The sequence below is a fragment of the Stegostoma tigrinum genome, chromosome 42 (genome assembly GCF_030684315.1).
Source record: "Stegostoma tigrinum isolate sSteTig4 chromosome 42, sSteTig4.hap1, whole genome shotgun sequence".
Lineage (NCBI taxonomy): Eukaryota > Metazoa > Chordata > Chondrichthyes > Orectolobiformes > Stegostomatidae > Stegostoma > Stegostoma tigrinum.
This window is the reverse complement of record NC_081395.1, coordinates 3,763,555-3,783,094: the sequence shown is the minus strand read 5'-3', so window position 1 is coordinate 3,783,094 and position 19,540 is coordinate 3,763,555. Positions and strand designations below refer to the sequence as shown.

Genomic DNA, 19,540 nt, shown 5'->3' with positions numbered 1-19,540 from the left:
AGGGAGGATGGGCAGGATAGTCTACAATCGTTACATTCTTAAATGCAAAACACATGTAGGTTAATGGGCAATATTGTTGGAGAGAAGAAAGTGAAAACCAGGGAACTGAGGCTACCACTGGTGGCGGGAAAGTAGCCAACCCCTTTCGCGCCAAAATAAACCGCTAACACGGAAGCGGTGAGCCCCCTTTACTGAAAAAAAAATCCCGTCAATTTATTTCCAGTCAAGTGATGGAATAATCTGTTCTGGGGGGAGAAATGGTGATTTTTATTTATTAATTGCGGCCGAGGGCCTTCCTTCCCAGGATGCTCCGGGGCGCCGTACTATAAAATGGAGGGAGCGGGCTACGATCGGCCATTTTGTCGCATCCTCCGGAGGTGAGTGAGAGTCGCGTTGGGGGGACCTGGATAATCCGCCGCCATCCGACCTCCCCTACCCCGATATTCCTGACTGTTCCCCTCTTGCCGCGTCCGGCTGGCTCCGTCTCTCACCGCCCGCTCTTTATTTTCCCTCTCGATGATGAACACTTCCATTCACAGACCTGTGATGACTCTCGCTGTGATTAGAGCTTGATGTAGTGTTCTGAGAATGAGGGCTGCCGCTTGCAAACCTGGATCCTGTCCCACCACGAGCAAGGGTCAGCCAAATCCCCGCATCTGTAGGATTTTTCTCTTTCTCCACCCCGTTATTGTCACGTTTTCCTTACCTTCCCCTTGTAGTATGTTTCCCTAAATATCTCTTGCTCCTATTCCCTTTACAGTTTGTTTTCCTAAATATCCCTGTCCCCCTCCTTTTACCTCTTGCAACATGCCTCCCTGAATCTCCCTTTTCCTGCAGTGACTTCCCTGAGCATCCATTCTCCACTTTTTTTACAACTTTTGTGCTGTCTCTTTAAGTTCTGATCTGGGAGCTTTAAGCACATTCTGGAACATGGTCTGCATTTTATTGTCGACAAAGTGGTTGACTTGGTGGGGAGCACGGTGAGGGAGTATGAGCCCCAACTCTTGCCCGCAATAGTATTGTTCCAGAAATAAAAAAAAACTGGGGTTTTATACCCAGTTAGTGACTGCTCAGATTAGTAATGACCCCAACTGGGGTGAGGCTATAGTGGTATTGTCAGTGTTATGTATTTGATTTTGGGGGACACTTTGGCAGGCCATGTTGATGTAGTGCCCTTACGTTTGTTCACTCTTGTGAATAGCCAAAAGGTGGCCTGCCTGTTTTCCCAGAATTGTTGGGAGGTGGGCTGGTGCTCAGGTTGGTTAATTACTTCTCCTCCTCCTTTTCAGACCAGCTTGAACAGGACCAGGGGTGATCCTAAAAGGAATGACCGAGAGGTGGGTGAGTGGAGGTACCTGGCGAAACAGTGGGGTATAGTGCCTTTGGTATTCTGGCTGGGCCTGCCTTGAACTGTGAGCCCAAGTTAACATGTTTACTAGATTCTGTAATTTAATACTTGCTAGCTGCAAAGGTGGAAGCCATTGTGATAGTTTTGGATTCAGTGACTCAGGTAGTGTGACTAGTGCTACGAAGATGATAGCATGAACTCTCTCTTTCTGCATGTTCCATGTAGAAGCTTTTCCATTTTGCTGAGTAGCACAGATGCTGCACCATCTGATTCCTAATGAACTGCCCTGGTGGAGCCACTTTTCTCGACTTTGTCAATGACGTTGATTAAAATACCCATGTGAGCTGTTAAAATGTTCTGGCAGCTGCTAATGGCTCCTTACTTAATTGGTGAACTTATCACAAAGTTGATGGAAGTGCTCCTGTTAATGTCACAACCACAGTTTCTAAAAAGCTGTTTTTCTTTCAGGTTCCTCCTTGATTGTAGTCATGGCAACCCTCAAGGTGAGCATTATGTTGGTGTGCAATGTTAAACTTCTAATTTTATTTCTACCTTGTTCTTGAAATTCTGTACCTAGGTGCTTTACCTGAGGTGGTGACATACACCTTTCACAGTACTTATGTACTGGGGTACATGTGACAAGAAAAATCAATCTATAGCAGTGTCCTCCACCTCCACTTGGAATTCAGGGATCAGTTTTAAAACATCACTGACAGCAGATTCAAATGCCCAGATTCTGCAGCTTGCAGGCTGGATACTTCTAATGGACAGATAGCTGGAGAGGTAGCTGTTGCTGCTAAATACAATGGGAAGGGACCAGTATGGATCCCAACCTGGTTAAGTGAAGGAGGATTTATTTCTACCCTCACAACAGAAGTTAGTGGTGGGATGGGAATGTGCTTGCTGCAGGTACAGAAAGTGGATAGAAAACATGAGTCAGGCATAGTTGATCCACAGCACACATGCATTTCTGTGGGAATGTCTTGAGCCTTGCAGGCCATTCAAGTCTGATCTCCCATTTGAATCCTGTTTGGGCTTTAGCCCTGAGAAATTGAGGGTAGCTGCAATAATTTGCAGGGAGGTGATGAGCTCGTGTTGCTGGATAAGTAATTCAGAGACCCAGACTAATGTATTTGGGGGGCATGAGTTCACATGCTACTATTGGAATTAAGTCTCTCCCCCATAATTTAGTAACTTATGGTGTTCACCATCTGATTTTTGTACTCCTCCCCTGTAAAGTTAAGGAGGGTCAGTGTTGTTTGTGCCCATAAAACCTGCTGTTTCAATGATGATCTAAAACAGACAAGCATATATCTGAATTGAAATTGATGCTGAACTTGGACTGAGCAGCAGTAGGTTCTCTGCTGTCTCTCTCTCTCTTCAGTTGGCTATTTAAGTTAACACTGCTTTTTCTCTTGGCAGATTCTGCACTGCATTGTGACCTTGCAACATGTACTGAGGATGTCTGTCCTTCAGGTAAGAATAGTTCGGAAGCGGTGGTGTTCCAGTTTCTTGGGGCTGTTTTCCTGCAGCTGCTGTTGTCACAGATTTAGTCCACCTGTGGATTTTTACTGATGGTTTTGGGGATTTGAGATGCCTGTTTTGTGCACTCAAGTTATTACTCTAGGTGACTGCCCTGAGATTTTGACTGACAGGGAGGGGAAAAGTATTTGTTGAATTTCTACCGATCTCTTGCTGGTCCAAATGGTCACTTCAGCTTTACTCAACCACACTGCATGTAGTGGTGAGTTCTGTAAGGGTACACTGGGACTCCATCTGAATAAGCTGAGTGCTGAATTGGTTTAGGAGTGCAGCACCCAGTTACCTGCAAAGGTAGAGTTCAGACACTTCTGTGCTGTTACATGAGATCTGGCTGTGGGGCAGCTGCTGGGAGCCTGCCTGCTCCAAATGATGTTTTGAAATGAAGTCTCGTTCGTCTGAGAACCTGATGCTAAGCAACAGCCTGGTGGCATTCTGATTGGTGTGGGTTCAGAGAGGACTCCAGGCTGCAGTGGGCTGCTACTCTGATTAATGACTCTTACTGCTTTGTATTGCAGGATGGCTGAACATAACCTGGATTGATGTCAGATGGAATGAATGAATATGATGGGTGAGTGAGACTTCTGGGGGAGGAAAAACGCCCTTCCAGGCTCCAAAGGGGTATAGGTGCTGAGTTCAGACTGGTTGCATTAACAACTGCTGAGCTATTCTGGGAAGGGATGTTATGACTAATTTTCCCTCGTGATATGGAATAGCTAATTATCGCATAGGCACTCCAGCCAGGTTTGGTGATCTCCCACAATTGAATTGTTTGAAATTCTGTGTCAGCTCATGACTCAGTAAGGAGTTAACCAGTAGAAGGGTTGGTGTGTTGTCACTGCACTGAAGTGCACTGGGTCTGTAACCTTCACATGAAATGGTTTGGTTCTGGAGTAGGTGTGCCTGCAAATGGTTTGAGAGGATGATAAACAGGCATTGGCCTGTGTGCGGACGACATTGTCGAGTGATGCACTGACGTCACCAAAGCCCTGATCAAACCAGTTGGCCTTTCAACCAGTTTGTTCCCAACATCAGCCTGCAGCTACTTGACTGACTGTGTTCTGTTTCAGGTCTGACTCTGAAGTGTGGGAGCGATGTCTGGTGAGTGGTGATCTTCCTGTTAACTGAAACCTGGTCTACCGCTGCCAACAATCCTTGCTGTTTTAGCACATTGAAGTCCCAGCCTTGAGCCTGCAGCTACAGGGTGTTGACAGTGTTCCCCTGTCTTGTGCCGAGAACTTGGTTCTGACTAATATTTATATGGAGAGTCATAGCCAAGTGGGTCATGGCTGGCTTGGACATCTGGTGCAGTTTGAAACAGTTAGTCAGAGCACAAACGAGTTTGCTTGATCCTTGGTCTCTGCTGACTCAGTTCTGGGAATGGTCCCTGACCTGTTTTGAAAAACATACAAATTTAGAGCGGAGGTTGGCTACTTGAGCCTTTCTGTCCCACCCTGCTATTCAGGAAGATGATGGATTGTGATGCCCATGTTACATTTCCACTGACCCTCTGACTTTTGACTTAATTAAGCTTTGCTGTCAGTACTGCTTTCAAGTTAATGAGTCGGTGTCCATGAGCCTTTCCAACAGAGTATAAGTCTGGGCTGAACTTCTGTCCTGTGCCCCCAGTCTTGTTGATGGGGGTTTTTGTCCCTGTGATGATAGTCCGTGTCTTATGTGCTGTGTAGGGGCAGAACCTGCAAAGGTGAACCCACTGTCTCTCTCAGTATGGAGTGAAGATTGCTTGTTTTCCAAACAGTCTGATGGGACAATCTAGCTGCTAATGGGGATGCTGGGTTGGGAGGCAAGGAAAGTGCTTTTTCCCATGCTGTTTGCTTTTTTCTCTAGGTGACTGAAGATTAGTGTCCACACTATCAAAGCAGGTGAGTGGTCTTCCCGGCACAGTGGGCAGCGTCCTCTGTTTTGTTTGAGCTGTGATGGCAGTATTCTTGAGTGCTGTGGCTTGGTTTACATAGTGAACTTGTTTCCCAAGGACTGTCTGCACATTTGCCCTGAATGATGATGGCCAGCCTGTGCAGTTTCCTGTTAGACTGCTCCTGGCTCCATTTACTACAGCCTAGTGTCTGAGGAACTTTGAATCTCTTCCATTCCTTCCATTGTGGGTGTTCCTCCCCCAAAAAAAACTAGGTCAGTCCAACTGATGCACCAGAGTTCCGGTGGAGTTATCTCTTTTTTTTCCTTGCAAGTGGGGGCCCCTGAACAAAAGGGGTGATCAGTGTTTCTTGGCTTGAGAGGCTGCTGTCTGGATGCTCTTAAAAGGTGATGCTGCTCTCTTCTGTAAACAGTCCAGTGATGATGATTCTTAGCTCACTTTGACCCTGTGTGAAAAGACATTGAACACCCTGAGTGACTCGAGTGTTACTTCAAACCAGAGGCTCTGCTGGCTTCAGTTCCTAACCCTCTTTTTCTCATTCCCTTTCAGCCTGAACTAAGATGGTGGGCCTTGTGCTGACCTGGTAAGTGTTTGCAGTTCAGAGGCTTCCTGCATGGAATTTTATGCTGAGGAAATGTTGTGGGGGAGGAGTCCACAAGGCCACTTGGAGCATCTTACAGCCACATTTCTAATGCCTTAACAGTGACTGAAGCCCTTTCAGAGCAGGTGAAGCTCACTGTAGAAATGAGGTCCTTGGGAGCTCTTAATGCTGCAGTCTGATGATCTTAAGTGGAATTTCGTTCGCCTGAACAATTTCTGATGTCACCAAAATATCTGATGCAGTTTAAAATGGCAGGGCTGTATTGTTGTAGGCAAGCTCTAGCTGTGTACTGATCTCCTTGTCTCCTTGATTACAGATGTGGCTGACTTCAGGGACCCTCTATTTGGAACCAGGTGGGCTTCTGTGTCCTGAGAGCTGAACTCTGCCTCTGATTTGCATTTGGGTCCCAGTGTAAGTTAGACTGACCAAACTCTAGTTGTCCACCCTGATGTCTTCCCATTCCTGTGGGACATTGTTGTTTAGGCTGTAACTCTAAACCCCTTCCCTGATATCAGTTCTGAATCTAAAGTGTTTGAATTTGAAGATGAGTGCTTGCTTTGTTCTGGCTCTTGTGATGACTACATTACCGCCCCAGTCTGATTTTATCCAATGACTGACTGGTACAGTGTCTGATTGCCATTGAAAAGCTTGCCCAGCTGAGGAAAACCACTGTTTAGTGAGCAACCAGTATTCTGCATGTTTAATATTCTTGGTACCCTCCAAACCTGGTGTACCACCAGTATTGAAGAGTTTAAACTATTCAACTAGGTGGCCCTTGGCTTATGATTTTATTCATTGCTCCTGACTATCCCTATATGTGTGCAGGGATGAAGTGTATCACAGGGCTGTTGGAATGTGGGATGCTGATATCTTTCAGGCTAAGATGAACAGCTATTATCTCCCAGTTTGTTGACTGGTTTTGTGATTGCAACCTGACTGGATTTTCCTTTACAAATCAAGGGGAGATGAGCAAGTGGGAGAAATGGAACTGTGGGTACAGCATGATCATTATTTCTACAATGGAGAACAGCAATCAAGGTTCTGAGTCATATCAGAATAAGAATAGTCCTCAATAGTATACTGCACTGAGGTCTCAATATCTGTGCTGTGGTCCCCTGTGCCCAGAGGGGCACTGAAGCAATTTAATTTTCTCATTCTGTGTGAATTTAATGGACTGTAAGGAGCCAGAATCAAGATTGAATGCACTAGTACATGAGCTGTGTTGGGACAATTGTTCTAGTGACAGTAGTTTTTTTTTGTGTGGTGTGAAACTGTGCCTGTCGTTTTTAGCAGGTATTGGCGTGAAGCGCACCACTCGCACTAGTGAGCTTTAGCATGGACCTAAGCATGATCCAGTGCCTCCCACAACCAGGACACCCTGCTGTGCAGTGTAATGACAGCAAGTGGGGTGGCTGCACAAGGGAATGTTGAGTTAGATAAAGGTGAGTTGAAGTTAACAATTTGTTCATTTTAGTAGTTTCCTGTTTGATTTTCCTCAGCAGTGAGGGGCAGTATTGTCTCTGCTGGAGTACTAGACTACCATGCCAAAGTGAGTCGTTTCAGTCTCCATTTGCCTGTGCAAATGGTGATTGTTGTGGCAGTATTGAAGCAAACTTGCCTGTCGCTGTAATCTGCTGTGAGATCAAGGGCCTGTTCCTCAAATATTATGTTGTTTTTTCACAGGTGCAGATACAAGGGATTCAAAATCATCATGGCATAAATGTTGGTTACCACCTTTTGCACGGAATCTTATACTGCTTCATGGTGCTTCCTGGACCAGAAAGTTTGTGAAGATGTTTTATGGTCTGATTTGAAATAAACTTGTTTTCTGACCCTTCTGTCTATTGTCATGTTTCTGAAGTTATCCCCAAATCAATGGATCAGCTGTTTAGGAAAGAGGGTGGGTGGAGGAGTGATGCTTCCTGAAGGAAGGAGCATAACACAATTTCTGGGAATTAAGTAATCCAGAAACTTTAATTTAAATTAATTCATGTTACTTTTATAATACAAAATGTACAAATACAACTGGCTGCTTCCAATTCCAGAGCAATTGCACCCCATTGGCTGCAGGAGAAGTGAGCGTTTGGGTGGATTGGAGATTAAGCCATACTGAGACTGGCGCTTTGCAGCAGTAGCCTTGGCTGGGTCTTGCATCCAGAACAGGACAGTGACCATCTCCTTCACTCACTCAGCCTGATTGCAATAGGTGGCCTGCTTATTACTGGTGTGCACAGTAAAACCCTCTTTGTACACTGGGTCTGTTACTTGATGTTAGAATTCAGATTTTTACAGTCTGGATCCAGGAGGCTGATTTTTAAGGGACTGAGGACTGCAGTTGAGGGTTAAATGATTAGCTGTGATCTCAGGAACAGCCATGTGAAGCAGCAATGGTCTGCATGCTTGTGTTTTGTTGTCTTGCCTTTTGCAGTGACATCCTGTATCAGCTTTGTGAATTCCAGTATTCTAGGAACCTTTCCTTCCACAATCTGGTCTTCCAGCTTGGAAAGAATCCAGCAAAACAAATTGCTGGAAAAGCATAGAGGGTCTGGTTGAATCTCAGAACTAATGGTATGAAGGGTCTAGGCCTGAAACACAAGCTTTGCTGCTCTGAAGATGCTGCTTGGCCTGCTTTGTTCATCCAGCTCTGTACCTTGTCTTGGAACTGCAGATGCTGGAGAATCCTACTATCTGTGGCCAGGAAAAGGTTTGGTTTTATTTTGTGATAGTGGGGAGAGGATAAGGAAGAGTAGAGCCCAAAGGGAAGACAGTTGGACAGACAAAGGAGGATGAGTGGCTCCTATGATGTGTGTAATAGCACACTGATAACATATTGTGGAGCTGGAAGAACACGAGCCCAGCCAGCATTAGAGGAGCAGGAAGGTTGATGTTTCTGTGAAGCCAACTTTCCTGCTCTAATGCTGCCTGGGCCGCCATGTTCTTCCAGCTCCACACTTCTCTCGGACTCCAACATCAGTTACTGTCTCTGATAACAAGGCTTGTTGAGGACATGCCTCAAAAATTGGAATTCAGCTGAACCCAGCAGGTTCTCCATGTCCTTAGCCCCATCATCTAACACACAAAGCCTTGTTACAACATAGTTTGCTATTACACAACCCATTGGGAGTCACTTAGTGTGCCACCCCCCGCCTTAATATCTTCATTCTCCCAGGCTGACCATTGTCCACTCCTTTTATCTATTCTCCTTGGGGTCTACCTATTGTTTACTCCCTTTCCTCCAACTTGGGCAAAAAAAAACTTTTTTCTGCCTACTATCAGCGCTTAGGGAGGGTCACTGGACTGGCAAATGGGACTAGAATAATTTAGGAGATGATAGAAGGGTCCAGACCTGAAACGTCAGCCTTCCTGTTCCTCTGATGCTGCTTGGCCAGCTGTGTTCATCCAGCTTGACACCTTGTTAGGATATCTGTTTGGCGTAGACAGTTGGACCAGAGGGTCTGTTTCTTTGCTGCACAGCTGTGACTATGGCCCAAAATGTTAACGCTAACCTCTCCATGTTCTGCCAAACCTCTGGAGTTTTTCCAGCTATTTCTAGTTCTGATTTCCAGCATCCACAGTTCTTTTGGTATTTAATTTAAAATATCTCAGAATTTGCTTCTTGTGACCAACATAGGGACAGGCTAAAATTGTCTTTCAGCTCCCTGTGATGGAGGCAGGACAGTGTCAGTGAGATTTACCCCTCTTGGGACAAGAGGGGAGTCTGTCCCTTGCTTCTCCAGTGAGTGAAGGCATTGTCTGTCTGACCAGTGACGAAGACTGGAGGGATTGATTTCAGCATCGGTAGGGTGAATCAGGGTATTTTAACTTCAGCTCCTGTTTGAACTGGCGGAAGAGGATCCGGTTGCGTCTGTTCTCCTCATCTTTCTGCGGGTGGAACTCGCTGGCCAGCTTGAAGCCTTTGTGGATGAGGAAGGCATTGTCCAACACTGCAAAACTGTAGCCAGCGACGTGGAGCTCACAGGCCTGGGCAAAAGAGTGCAAATAAATCAATGATTTAATTCGAGCCCTCTGTCAGAAAGTTACTGAAATGCCAAGGGGAGAAAGATAAAACCAAAACAACAGTGTGGAGCTGGATGAACACAGCAGGCCAAGTAGCATCCCTACAGCACAAGCCCATTCCGTCCACAGCCCCACCCTATCCCGATAACCCTGCATTTCCCACAGCCAAACCACTGAGCCTGAGCATCCCTGGGAACTATGGGACAATTTCTCACGGCCAATCCACCCTAACCTGCACATCTTTGGACTGTGGGAGGAAACCCATGCAAACACGGGGAGAATGTGCAAAGTCTACACAGACAGTTGCCCGAGGGTAGGATCAAACCCATGTCCGTGGTGCTATGGGGCAGCGATGCTAACCCCTGAGCCACAACGCCACCTCAAGACGCTCAAATCTTAATGCATTTGCAGGGAGTTACATATTAAAACTAGATAACTTTGCCGTAACCATACCAGCTGTACAGCTGCTCTCTCATCAGAGAGAGAGAGAGAGAGAGCTGGTGATGAGGGCAGAGGTTGAGAATAAGGTAGAACAAAGAACAATACGGCACAGCAACAGGCCCTTCAGCCCTCCAAGCATATGCTGACACATTTTGCCCTTCCACATTAAAACTGTCTCACTTGCAGGATCTGTGTCCCACTCTTCCCTTCCTGCTCATGTATTCATCCAGGTGCTTCTTTCAATGCTGTTATTGCATCTGCTTCCACTCCCTCCCCTGGCAGCACATTCCAGGCACTCACCACCCTTTGTGTGAAAAACTTGCCTTGCGCATCTCTCTTAAACTGCCCCTTGAACCTGTGTCCCCTAGTAACTGACCCCTCCACCCTGGGAAAAAGTCTCATACTTTCCTCTCTATCCATGCCATTTGCAATCTTAGAAACTTCTATCAGGTCGCCCCTCAACCTCCTGCCTTCCAGTCAGAACAAACCCAGTCCATCCAGCCTTTATTCAGAGATAAAGTCCCCCCCAACCAGGTAAGATCCTGGGAAATCTTTTCTGTACCCTCTCCAAAGCATCCACGTCCTTCTGGTAGTGTGGTGACCAGAACTGTACACAATATCCCAAGTATGGCCTAACTGAAGTTCTACTTCACTTGCCAATTGTTATACTCAGTGCCCCTTCCAATGACGGCAAGCATGCCATATGCCTCAAACAGTACTGGAATTGAACCCATGCTGTGGCAACATACTGCATTGCAGAGCACAGGAACAGGAGACTGAGTCGGATGATCAGCCATTATTGTACTGAATGGCACGGCAGGCCCAAGGGGTTGATAGGCTGCCGGGAACCTAGGAAAAGGCACAACACTTGACAACATTCCCTTTGTTTTTCTTTACTCATTCACAGGATGAGGGTATTGCTGGCTAGGCCAACCATCAATCACAATGCCATGGGTCTGGGGTCACATGTAGGCCAGACCCATCCCCAAAGGACATTAGTGAACCAGGTGGGTTTTTCCCCAACAATTAGCAACAGATTCATGGTCATCATCAGACTCTTATTTCCAGATTTTAATTGAATTCAAATTCCACCATTTACCATGGCAGGATTCGAACCCACACCCCAGGGACATTACCTGGCTCTCTGACTTAACAGTCCAGCAATAACACCACTAGGCCATTGCTTCCCTTTTGTTTTGTAACGATTGGATCTGTAACAAGTATGTTGCTTCTACTCAGACAGTATGAGCCACCCTTTGACTGATCATCCTAAATAGCTATTTGGGTAGTGAAAACACCCTCAGATTTGTTCAGCACCATCGCTAACTGTGGAATCACATCCAAGATTCTATTTTTGGGTCTTTGTGGCCATTTCAAATTTGGCATTCTTGCGTTTGTCCTGATGAGTGAAGATGGAAAGACTCAGCAACAGCTTTCACTTTTGAGCAAGGTTCAAGTTTTGTTTCACCAAGCCACAGTGCAGGACGTTGGTTAGGGCCACTTTGGGAACACTGTTCAGTTCTGGTCTCCCTGCTACAGGAAAGATATTGTGAAACTTGAAAGGGATGTCACCAGGGCTGGAGGGGTTCGAGCTACAGGGAGGGGCTGAATGGTCTGGGGCTATTTTCCCTGGAGCATCGGAGGCTGAGGGGGGGACCTTATAGAGGTTTATAAAATCATGGGCATGGGTAGGGTAATTAGCCGAGGTCTTTTCTCGGGGGGAGGGGGAGGAGGAGTCCAAAACTAGAGGGGCACAGGGTTAAGGTGAGAGGGGAAAGATTTAAAAGGGAGCTGAGGGGTAACTTTTTCACACAGAGGGTGGTGCTTGTGTGGAATGAGCTGCCAGAGGAAGTGGTGGGGGCTGGTACAATGACAACATTTAATAGATGAGTATATGAATAAGAAGGGTTTAGAAGGATATGGGCCAAACACTGGCAAATGGGACTGGATTAATTTAGGTCTGCCTGAATGAATTGGACCAAAGAGTCTGTTTCCATGCTGTATATCTCTGTGACTCAACAGGACAATAATAAATCAAATCAAATCAGTCTCTTCTAATAGCTAATACACTCTAATCCAGGCAACATCCTGGTAAACCCCTGATGAGCAGAACTCCACACAATACTCTACATGTGGCCTAATGGAAGTTTTACACAGCTGCAATGTTTAAATTGTGGTGAGCTCCAACAACACATAGCCTTTGTTTCTTTCATTCTTACAAACAAAATAATACAGAGACCAGAGGCTTGGGAAGACAAACACAGGTCCCTTAGAGTCCAGAGCTAGGGAAATTTTGAGGTGCCAACCAAAGAAATTGCAGAGAAAGCAAACCCAGACTTTAGTCCATCTTCAGAAAACATGACACACATAACCTCTCACAAATATTGGGGAACGAAGGGTCCATAGAGAGGTGTAATTGATGAAAATATGTGATATTAAAAACACGGTGCTTGTGAAATGAATGGGGTTGAAGTCTAACAAACTCACAGGGCTTGAATAATCTACATGCCCACGGTACTAAAGGAAGGGACCTGGAAATATTGGCTGCATTAGTGGTCAGCTTCCAAACTTCTTTAGATTCTGGAACAACAGATTGGAGGGTGGTGAATGTAGCCCCACAATTTTAAACAAGGAGGGAGAGGAAAAAAAACACGAGAGTTACAGACTAATTAGCCTAACAGAAGTCCATTAGTCATACAGTCATAAAGTCACCAGCATTTGGCCCATCTCTCTCTAACCCCTTCCTATCCATGTCCCTGTCCGGGTGCCTTTTAAATGCTGTAACTGTACCAGCCCCCACCACTTCCTCTGGCAGCTCATTCCATACACACACCACCCTCTGTGTGAAACAGTTACCCCTCAGGTCCCTTTTACATCCTCCCCCTCTCACCTTAACCCTGTGTCCCTCTAGTTTTGGACTTCCCCCACCCTGGGGGGAAACAACCTTGTCTATTCACCCTGTCCATGCCCCTCATGATGTTATAAACCTCTATAAGGTCCCCCCCTCAGCCCCCGACACTCCAGGGAAAATAGCCCCAGACCATTCAGCCCCTCCCTGTAGCTCAAACCCTCCAACATCCCTGTAAATCTTTTCTGAACCCTTTCCAGTTTCACAACATCCTTCCTACAGCAGGGAGACCGGGATTGAACACAGTTTTCCAAAAGTGGCCCTAACCCATGTCCTGTACAGCCGCAACATGACCCTCCCAACTCCCTGTACCCAATGCACTGACCAATAAAGGTAAGCGTCTCAAATGCTTTCGTTATGCTCAATTATAAAAGATGTGATTACAGGACACATAGAAATCATTAGCAACACAAGTTGCTAGACGCTGCCAGACCTGCTGAGCTTTTCCAGCAACTTCTGTTTCTGTTTCTGATTTACAGCATCTGCAGTTCTTTCGGTTTTTACTTAGAAATCATTAATGAATTGAGACAAAGTCAGAATGGGTTTATGAAAGGGAAATCTTAACTAATCTGCAGGATTTTTTTTGAGGATGTAACTAGCAGAATAGATAAAGGAAAGCCAGTGGAGATGGTATATTTCGATTTCTAGAAGGGTTTTGATAGGAGATGCATGGGAATTGGGATAATATACTGGCACGGACTGAGAATTTCTTAACAACTTGGAGAGAGAGAATAATCAGGTGCCAGTCGGTGGTTGGCATGGGATATCACAGGGATCTGTGTTTCAGCCCCAATAACATTACTGGCCTGTGTGAGGGAACCAGATGCATCATTTCTAACTAAACTGTGTGTGATTGTGAGGAGGAGCAGGGAGACTTCAAGGCGATTTAGATAAGTTGTGTGTGAAGAACAAACACATAGCAGATGCAGTAGAATACAAATAAATATGAAGTTGTACAGTTTGGTGTGAAAAACAAGGCAGTGATTAAAAGGAATTCTGGAATTTGCATATTAATCCTTCCTAACTGATTAAAGATTTAACAGCATTCTTAGGTTTGTTTGCATCAGTTCAATGACGCTTTGATCTTTTGCTTATAAATTCTTGTCTGATGCCACCTTTCTCCCTGACAGCTGAAGAAGGAGCGAGACTCTGAAAGCTTGCGTCTTAAAATTAACCTGTTGGACCATAACCTGGTGTCATGTGATTTTTGACCTTGTCCGCCCCAGTCCGACACCAGCACCTCCACACACTGTAGGGATTTTTCTGAAGAAGGGTCCAGGCCCAAAGTGTCAGCTTTCCTGCTCCTCTGATGCTGCTTGGCCTGCTGTGTTCATCCAGCTCCACACCGCGTTATCCGGGATTCTATGTATGTTCCTGTTGCTAGTTGCTGTCTCTATATATCCACTGAGTTTAATTGCGGAAGAGTTGGGTCCAAAACCACATCATTTAGATATTTTACCATATTAAGTGTGCTATTCACAAACAAGTCATTGCTAATTATCTATAACCTGCTTCACGCTGTCCCCAAGCTCAGTTATCACCATGGCTGGTGAAGCTTCCACAGTCGAAGAGCTCAGTCACGCTAAACATCACACACACCTATATTCCTCATCCTGCCTGTTATCACTCTGTTCCTCATCTGTCAGCTCACTTGCATTAACCACCTGGGCTTCCATATCCCACTTAACGAGCCTGCCCCACCCCAAGTTGGCGAGGCCCCTCGCAGCCGAATAGCTCACCTGACTGATGCGGTTGAAGCCATACTGCTCAAACCTCTCATCGTAGGGGGGCACGGTGGTGCGAGAGATGTAGAAGGGCTCCCAGGGGTCAGTCCACTGGCGAGTGTATGCCACCCGCAGGCCAGGCCCACTGGCACTGGGCAGGTTGATCCAGCGGCTGTAGTTGGTGGGAGACTGGCAGCGGGGGCACAGCTCGGCATAGAAAGGGCGCACCTCGGCCACCTGGTACAGCTGCTGGAGCTCGGCCTTGTCCTCAGGCAGGCGGCGGGTATGACGCATCTCCAGGGCGGGCACAACAAAGACAGTGCGGTCGGTGGGAGTGAGGGGGCTGGCACCCTGCCCGGGGCTGGGTGGTGGCTGGGGCAGGGTGGCTAGCAGCTCCAGGAAGAGGGGGTGCAGCCTGCCGCTGGGCAGCATGTCCACATCGATGAGCAGGACGTGGCGGGAGGGTAGAGCGTCACGGGCTGCGTTGCGGAGCAGATTGTTTGGGTAAGGCCCGGCGCTGAGCGCATAGTTGGTGTGTCCCAGGCCAAAGCGACGCAGGCGAGTGAGGGCCCGATGGCAGGCTGGGTGGGGGTCCGGGGGTTCTCCAGCCCCGAGTTCCAGGGGCTCTCCTGCCCCAGGGTCCAGGGCCTCCCCTTCCTCCGGGAGAACCCTGTCCCTGCTGGGAGTCACCAATGTGAAGGTGACCCGACCTCGCAGGCACGGGCAGTGCCCCTCCAGGTTGTGAATGAGCTGGAGGCTGGCTCTCAGTTCCCCGGGGCCAGCGAACACAGCCACTGCCAGTGGTCCCTGCCAGCGGCGTGCCAAGGCCGGCAGATGGTACAGGTTGTGCAATGAGCTGTGGGTAGCCAGGCTCAGCTCCAAGCCCCCGGGTTTACGGGCCACCGGGCTCCGGCTCACGTCCCGGTACAGGCGATAGCGCCCACTGGGATCCAGCCTCCCCGGGCCCAGGGTCGGGGGGCTGCGGGAATCGGACTCTCCTCCCTGGGCCCCAGCACCGGGAGCAGCCCCGGGCCGGGCTCCGGCCTGGAAGAGCCGGGAGTAGCGGAGCCGCTGCTGGCGGCCGTGCAGCCCAGACAGGAGGCCGAGGTAAAGCAGCTGCAAGGCGGCTACCAGCAGCAAAGCGGCGAGCAGCGCCCGGAACCCGGAGCAAGGGGCCCGCAGCACCAGCAGCCGCGCCATGTCGTGCCCGCTCCCCCCACTCTCTCTCTCTCTCTCTCTCTATCCCTTACACTCACACTCTCTCTCTCTCTCTATCCCTGACACTCACACTCTCTCCCTCTCTATCCCTTACACTCACACTCTCTCTCTCTCTCTATCCCTGACACTCACACTCTCTCTCTCTATCCCTTACACACACACTCTCTCTCTCTATCCCTTACACTCACACTCTCTCTCTCTCTCTATCCCTGACACTCACACTCTCTCCCTCTCTATCCCTTACACTCACACTCTCTCTCTCTCTCTCTATCCCTGACACTCACACTCTCTCTCTCTATCCCTTACACACACACTCTCTCTCTCTCTATCCCTGACACTCACACTCTCTCCCTCTCTATCCCTTACACTCACACTCTCTCTCTCTCTCTATCCCTGACACTCACACACTCTCTCTCTCTATCCCTTACACTCACACTCTCTCTCTCTCTCTATCCCTGACACTCACACACTCTCTCTCTCTATCCCTTACACTCACACTCTCTCTCTCTCTATCCCTTACACACACACTCTCTCTATCCCTTACACTCACACACTCTCTCTCTCTATCCCTTACACACACACTCTCTCTCTATCCCTTACACTCACACACTCTCTCTCTCTATCCCTTACACACACACTCTCTCTCTATCCCTTACACTCACACACTCTCTCTCTCTATCCCTTACACACACACTCTCTCTCTATCCCTTACACTCTCAATCTCTCTCTATCCCTTACACTCACACACTCTCTCTCTCTCTATCCCTGACACACACACACACACACTCTCTCTATCCCTTACACTCTCAATCTCTCTCTATCCCTTACACTCACACACACTCTCTCTCTCTATCCCTTACACTCACACACACTCTCTCTCTCTATCCCTGACACTCACTCACACTCTCTCTCTCTATCCCTTACACTCTCAATCTCTCTCTATCCCTTACACTCACACACACTCTCTCTCTCTATCCCTGACACACACACACACTCTCTCTCTCTCTCTATCCCTTACACTCACACTCTCTCTCTCTATCCCTGACACTCACACACACACTCTCTCTCTCTCTCTATCCCTGACACTCACACTCTCTCTCTCTCTATCCCTTACACTCACACACACACTCTCTCTCTATCCCTTACACTCTCAATCTCTCTCTATCCCTTACACACACACACACTCTCTCTCTATCCCTTACACTCACTCACTCTCTCTCTCTATCCCTTACACTCTCAATCTCTCTCTATCCCTTACACTCACACACACTCTCTCTCTATCCCTTACACACACACTCTCTCTCTATCCCTTACACTCACACACACACTCTCTCTCTCTATCCCTGACACTCTCTCTCTCTCTCTATCTATCCCTTACACTCAAACACTCTCTCTCTATCCCTGACACACTCACACTCTCTCTCTCTATCCCTTACACTCACACACTCTATCTCTCTCTCTCTATCCCTGACACTCTCTCTCTCTATCCCTGACACTCTCACACTCTCTTTCTCTATCCCTGACACTCACACACACTCTCTCTCTATTCCTTACACTCACACACTCTCTCTCTATCCCTTACACTCACACACTCTCTCTCTCTCTCTATCCCTTACACTCTCAATCTCTCTCTCTCTATCCCTTACACTCACACACTCTCTCTCTCTATCCCTTACACTCACACACACTCTCTCTCTATCCCTTACAGACACACTCTCTCTCTATCCCTTACACTCACACACACTCTCTCTCTCTATCCCTGACACTCTCAATCTCTCTCTCTCTATCCCTTACACTCACTCACTCACTCTCTCTCTCTATCCCTTACACTCTCACTCTCTCTCTCTATCCCTTACACTCACACACTCTCTCTCTATCCCTGACACTCTCCACACTCTCTCTCTCTCTCTATCCCTGACACTCTCTCTCTCTATCCCTGACACTCTCACACTCTCTCTCTCTATCCCTGACACTCACACACACACACTCTCTCTCTATCCCTTACACTCACACACTCTCTCTCTCTATCCCTTACACTCACACACTCTCTCTCTCTATCCCTGACACTCTCAATCTCTCTCTCTCTATCCCTTACACTCACACACTCTCTATCTCTCTATCCCTTACACTCACACACTCTCTCTCTCTATCCCTGACACTCTCAATCTCTCTCTCTCTATCCCTTACACTCACACACACTCTCTCTCTCTATCCCTTACACTCACACACTCTCTCTCTATCCCTTACACTCACACACTCTCTCTCTCTCTCTATCCCTGACACTCTCAATCTCTCTCTCTCTATCCCTTACACTCACACACTCTCTCTCTCTCTATCCCTTACACTCACACACAGTCTCTCTCTATCCCTTACACACACACTCTCTCTCTATCCCTTACACTCACACACACTCTCTCTCTCTATCCCTGACACTCTCAATCTCTCTCTCTCTATCCCTTACACTCACTCACTCATTCTCTCTCTCTATCCCTTACACTCACACACTCTCTCTCTATCCCTGACACTCTCCACACTCTCTCTCTCTATCCCTTACACTCACTCACTCTCTCTCTCTATCCCTTACACTCTCAATCTCTCTCTCTATCCCTTACACTCACTCACTCTCTCTCTCTATCCCTTACACTCTCACTCTCTCTCTCTATCCCTTACACTCACACACTCTCTCTCTATCCCTGACACTCTCCACACTCTCTCTCTCTATCCCTTACACTTACTGACTCTCTCTCTCTCTATCCCTTACACTCACACACTCTCTCTCTATCCCTTACACTCACTCACTCTCTCTCTCTATCCCTGACACTCTCCACACTCTCTCTCTCTATCCCTTACACTCACACACTCTCTCTCTCTCTCTATCCCTTACACTCTCAATCTCTCTCTCTCTCTCTATCCCTTACACTCACACACACACACACACACACACTCTCTCTCTATCCCTGACACTCTTAATCTCTCTCTCTCTCTATCCCTTACACTCACACTCTCTCTCTCTCTCTATCCCTGACACTCTCAATCTCTCTCTCTCTATCCTTTACACTCACTCACTCACTCTCTCTCTCTCTCTATCCCTGACACTCTCACTCTCTCTCTCTCTATCCCTTACACTCTCAATCTCTCTCTCTCTCTATCCCTTACACTTGCACACACACTCTCTCTCTCTCTATCCCTGACACTCTTAATCTCTCTCTCTCTCTATCCCTTACACTCACACACACTCTCTCTCTCTATCCCTTACACTCTCACTCTCTCTCTCTCTATCCCTTACACACACACACTCTCTCTCCATCCCTTACACTCTCTCTCTCTATCCCTGACACTCTCACACTCTCTCTCTCTCTATCCCTGACACTCTCACTCTCTCTCTCTCTATCCCTTACACTCTCACACTCTCTCCCTCTCTATCCCTTACACTCTCACTCTCACTCTCTCTCTCTCTCTACCCCTTACACTCACATACTCTCTCTATCCCCCACTCTCTCTCTATCCCTTACACTCACACACTCTCTCTCTCTCTCTATCTATCCCTTACACTCTCACTCTCTCTCTATCCCTTACACTCACACACTCTCTCTCTCTATCCCTTACACTCACATAATCTCTCTATCCCCCACTCTCTCTCTCTCTCTCTATCCCTTACACTCACACACACTCTCTCTCTCTATCCCTTACACTCACACACTCTCTCTATCCCCCACTCTCTCTCTCTATCCCTTACACTCAGACACACTCTCTCTCAATCCCCTACACTCACAATCTCTCTCTCTCTATCCCTTACAATCACACACTCTCTCTATTCCCCCCAGACTCACTCTCTCTCTATCTCTTACAC

At 47.5% G+C, this 19,540-nt stretch overlaps 1 protein-coding gene, 1 long non-coding RNA gene and 3 other non-coding genes across 8 annotated transcripts; 4 read left to right on the top strand and 1 right to left on the bottom strand.

Moving 5' to 3' along the window:
* The first annotated feature begins 377 nt into the window (after positions 1-377).
* On the top strand, positions 378-7,220 carry LOC125449406 (uncharacterized). Of its 4 annotated transcripts, none has more exons than XR_007246899.2 (10): positions 378-1,337; positions 1,817-1,851; positions 2,771-2,824; positions 3,406-3,458; positions 3,958-3,988; positions 4,736-4,770; positions 5,331-5,364; positions 5,699-5,793; positions 6,676-6,824; positions 7,066-7,220. It is a non-coding gene; the product is annotated as an uncharacterized LOC125449406 (long non-coding RNA). The 4 variants fall into 4 exon arrangements; XR_007246901.2 differs by having other exon boundaries at positions 379-1,337; positions 5,699-5,735; XR_007246900.2 differs by having other exon boundaries at positions 379-1,337; positions 5,699-5,735; positions 6,673-6,824.
* Positions 1,526-1,598, top strand: LOC125449471 (small nucleolar RNA SNORD26). The gene has a single exon (XR_007246930.1). It is a non-coding gene; the product is annotated as a small nucleolar RNA SNORD26 (small nucleolar RNA).
* On the top strand, positions 4,538-4,657 carry LOC125449473 (small nucleolar RNA SNORD22). Its single transcript, XR_007246932.1, has one exon. It is a non-coding gene; the product is annotated as a small nucleolar RNA SNORD22 (small nucleolar RNA).
* LOC125449472 (small nucleolar RNA SNORD31) lies at positions 5,947-6,010 on the top strand. The gene has a single exon (XR_007246931.1). It is a non-coding gene; the product is annotated as a small nucleolar RNA SNORD31 (small nucleolar RNA).
* A 160-nt stretch (positions 7,221-7,380) lies between the features above and the next one.
* Positions 7,381-15,984, bottom strand: b4gat1 (beta-1,4-glucuronyltransferase 1). The gene is made up of 2 exons (XM_048525163.2): positions 14,488-15,984; positions 7,381-9,363 (listed from the first exon to the last, which is right to left on the bottom strand). Exons 1-2 carry the CDS (start codon positions 15,670-15,672, stop codon positions 9,172-9,174), a joined length of 1,377 nt encoding a protein of 458 aa, XP_048381120.1. The 5' UTR covers positions 15,673-15,984; the 3' UTR covers positions 7,381-9,171.
* Between the last annotated feature and the right edge of the window lie 3,556 nt (positions 15,985-19,540).